The following is a 4,066-nucleotide window of genomic DNA, read 5'->3' on the forward strand; positions in this document are numbered from 1 at the left end:
GCGTTTATACTGTTGAGAATGACTAAAAAGGTCTCTGTGCGGCTCAGATGTGTTGTGTTCGGGTTGAGCTGGTGAGCTGAAGCCACTTGATTAAGTTAATGCTGACAGATATGGGGATGCTCTACAACAAGCAGCCACTAGAGGGGGATTAAGGCCAACATATGACTAAAGCCAGCAGGGGCCTTCAGTCACATGTGTTTAAGTAACATATAAAACCACAAACACGACCAATCACTGACAGATGAGCATTAACCAACAATGACAAAAACAAATCCCCTCCGATAGTGACAGCGTTCCACACAGGGACTGCTTTATTCAAATCTCCCAGGCGTGACGTTTCACAGGAGCTCCGCAGCCTGTCCCAAGAAGTCTGAACTTCATTAAGGCTGATTGCTCGTCTGCGTTAAGCCACTCCCTCTGCCTGCCAGATCCGTCTGCCTGCAACGCCGCTCTGATTAAAGAGGAACCTCGTAAATGCGCTGCTGCCCATAAACGGTTTCCCCCCGTCACATCAAAGTCACACGGAAGTTTTTAAGCCGCTTTTTACAACTGTGACAAATCTCGCCCCGCGGGCCCCTAAACCGGACGGCTGCGGCAGAGATTCTGCTAATTCAAAGCCAGGTTAACGGTGGTTGTTAATAAGTTTTATTAAAGGCAGGAAGAGTGCAGTTCTGCAGAGACATGAGCGCCGTTTGTGTTGCTCTTAATTATGTGGCAATTTAGGCAATCAACACATTTCCCACAAGCAAAAAGAGAGAATAATATGGGCTATTACCAGCTAAAGAAGCAGTAAATGCAGCCACTTTTTGGCTAAAAGTATAATTACGCCAGGTTTACATCGATTGCTTCCTGCTAAGTGAATCAGCTGCAAACTCTAATACCTCAACATTAGTCATCAGTGCTGAGAAAATAATTCAGTTGGTCAACATGTTTCATTTCATAGAAAATAAATTTCAGCATCTCGTTTGGCTTGACAAAAGGGAACAGGTTTAACAAGTGTGTGGGAAGACAGCTCAGTGATGACGGGAACTTGCTGTGAAGTCGGATGATTTATGGCTTATCATTTATGGAAGGCTAAACACTGCCTTGAACTGACCACTGTCTGCTGATGGGGAAACACAGACGTGCAATTAGACCACAGGTTTTCACACGCCAGCCCTGGGCACGCACTGCAAGGCGCCTGCGTCTCCACAGGGCTGAACGTCGAGACAGAAACGAGATCAGCTCGCTGGTTTCGTATGAATGTCACCGCCTCGCGCTTCGCCGCTTTATTCTTTATAAAAAGTCATGACTTTGTAGGAAACAAATCTTTCATTTCAGAAGATAAAACATGAATGTGAAAAATATATAGATTTAAACTGCATAGAACAACGTAGCCCCAGTTAAACGGGTGTTCAAGAATATAAATACACATTTGGTCAACAATTACGCACCATATTTTTATAACCTATCTTAAATACACATAATAAGGCATTCATAGTTTCCCAGCATTATATTTTGTAGGTAATAAATATGTCCATGTGCTATAAATGGGTTGTAAAGGATGGAACGTTAAACCTGAATTTTGACCACGTTTGTAAAAGGCAACGACTTTTTGGGAACTTGTGATGCGTTTCATCCGGCCTGAGTGGCTGAAACTCAAGTTCGTTCACACACACACGCTGATATGAAGGCCACTTTCGACTGAAGGCACTGGCTCTGATCAGTGACAGAGCTGCGTGGAGTCCGGGTTTTGGTGCGAGTCCGTGTCCTGATCAGCTGCTGCAGAAGTAAACAAATGAAGTCAAATTAGAAGGTCTAAGTTAATTTGGAGAGCTCTGAAAGTTGCACTTCTTGTCTGAGAGATTTATGTGACGAACAGATTTGGTGAAAAACATGTCAGGCACACATCTTCTGTGTCCGTTTCTTTATAAAACAAAATGACGATATTTCCGTTTCTATGACAAGTGGTACATGCCGTAGCCCAGAGGAGAGGTGTAAAGTCCCAAAGGTGATATGGGCAGAATGGGTCTGTGGTGGTGGTAGGCAGAGTACGACTGTCCGTACAGAGACATGGTGCCCAGAGACAGCGGTAACGTAAAGCCGGGGTGTAAAGCTCCAGCAGCAGCGGCGGCCGTGGCCGCCACCGCCGCCGTCTTGGCGTCGGCTGCCATCTTGAGTTTCTCCAGCTCAGCCTCCTGGAGCCTCTTTGCTTTTGCCCTGCGGTTCTGGAACCAAATCTTCACCTGGGTCTCCGTCAGGGTCAGGGAGGACGAGAACTCAGCCCGCTCAGCGATGGACAGGTACTGCTTCTGCCTGAACTTCCGCTCCAGAGCCAGGAGCTGGGACGTGGTGAAGGGAGTGCGGGGCTTTCTGTTGGTCTTGTGCTTCCTCAGCTGACAGCCGGGATTGATGTGACCTGAAGCAGAAGGTAGGATTTCAGAAAGAAAACGAGATTGGTAAGTGGCCTAATTTGATCAACACAATCTAACTGGAGGAAGTTTAGATACTGAAGTTTTCTGTGGCCACTGATGATCTTTAAAAAACAGGGCAGCTGCTGGCCGACACACAGCACCATTTATGTCGTAGTTTTTATTTAGCAAAATGCAACTTTAATCGTTTAACTTAAATAAACATGGAATAACAAACAGTAGAATTACTTGTACTCCTAAAATTTATATATAGAAGAGCATTCTCCCTTTAAAAAAACTAAACTGTGGGCTACAGTGAGCCGATTGTACCAAGTGACTGCATCCTAATTTTTTAACTTGATAATTGGTTAGGTATGTTCAGCCACTGTGACTGATCTTTTTTTTTTAATTGGCCGATATCGGCAATTAAAACCGATCTACCGATAATTAGGTCCATCTCTGATACTGCTACATTAATTAGGTCTAGCCTTGGATTCAAAAACTGAAATCAGGCCATAGCTTTCCCTTACAGCTGACTCACTGACAGTCCGATTCATATGAGATGCATCTCAGTAAGTAAGTCTATTGTGAAGCCATGAAAAAGACAGCATGGCCTCAAAGAGCTTTAAAGATTGACCTCATTCAGACGACTTACGTGTTTGTGATGAGAACGTGCTGGCAGCAGCCCACGAAGCTGAGCAGTCCTCTGACTCGGACACCTCGGATTTCACCGGAGACGAAGGCGCCGCCGCCGTGCAGCCGCCTCTGCTTTCCCCGGGAGGACTGCGCGTCTCCCGGCAGAGGCACGGAGGGTTTAACCCCGACGCGTTTCTGCAGCGGGCGGACTCCCCTCCGCGGCTGTCCGTCGTCCTCCCGGACATGAGCGCCTCCACGCTGAACGGGTGATGCCGGCGAGCCGCGGGAGGTTTCCTCTCCTCCTCCGGCAACAAGTCCGCGCGGTTCCCGTCCTCCTCGGACGAACTGCAGCCCGGGTCGTTGAACGTCCCCCGAGAGGCCATGTCTTCCTCCGACAAAAACGAGGTGGACTCAACCCGGGCAGCTCCGTCAGAGTTCAGCCAGGTGTCTCTGGGCTCCGGGAGTGAGCTGCTCGGAGCTGACAGGTACTCTGGGGGAGTTTGGAGACGTAGCACGTTGTAGCTGCTCGATTTTCGACCAATCAGAGCCGCCCAAAGTGTTTGCGCTTGAGCTCGTGCTGCTTTCAAGGACAGTAGGAAACTGGACGAGTACTCTGAAACCATTCAAATTTACTCATCATGCAAAGCCTACAGAAGCCGAATGAGGACATTCTTGGAAATTCATTTTAAAGACTTTTTTCTCGAGAAAATTCCCCGATTTATCTTCTTGTTATCTTAAGAAAACAACCTCCAGTTTTTTAATGGGTTGTCGTTTGGGCTCTTAAAAGCTAATGACCTTGCAATAAGTAGAAATTATATCAGAATCACATGTCAACAAAAATGGTGTTTTTCATCAGAAATCAGTGCAGCTGATTCAAGCTGAAAATGTTGCATCAAGAAACATTTGAAATGGATCGCCTAGAGCAGTCTGCTGCCTTTCATACCACAGTTTAAAACAGAGATTGTCTTCTGCTGATAAGAGGTGATATATAGCCGTTTTGGTCACATCATTCCAGCTCTGAGGGCTTTACGCTGGCATCC

At 46.7% G+C, this 4,066-nt stretch overlaps 1 protein-coding gene across 1 annotated transcript; it reads right to left on the reverse strand.

The window, feature by feature from the left end:
- Nucleotides 1–1,232: 1,232 nt before the first annotated feature.
- Nucleotides 1,233–3,664, reverse strand: LOC108238901 (homeobox protein MSH-D-like). The gene is made up of 2 exons (XM_017421263.3): nt 3,046–3,664; nt 1,233–2,398 (listed from the first exon to the last, which is right to left on the reverse strand). Exons 1-2 carry the CDS (start codon nt 3,647–3,649, stop codon nt 1,938–1,940), a joined length of 1,065 nt encoding a protein of 354 aa, XP_017276752.2. The 5' UTR covers nt 3,650–3,664; the 3' UTR covers nt 1,233–1,937.
- Nucleotides 3,665–4,066: the final 402 nt, after the last annotated feature.

The sequence above is a fragment of the Kryptolebias marmoratus genome, linkage group LG13, assembly GCF_001649575.2.
Source record: "Kryptolebias marmoratus isolate JLee-2015 linkage group LG13, ASM164957v2, whole genome shotgun sequence".
NCBI lineage: Eukaryota > Metazoa > Chordata > Actinopteri > Cyprinodontiformes > Rivulidae > Kryptolebias > Kryptolebias marmoratus.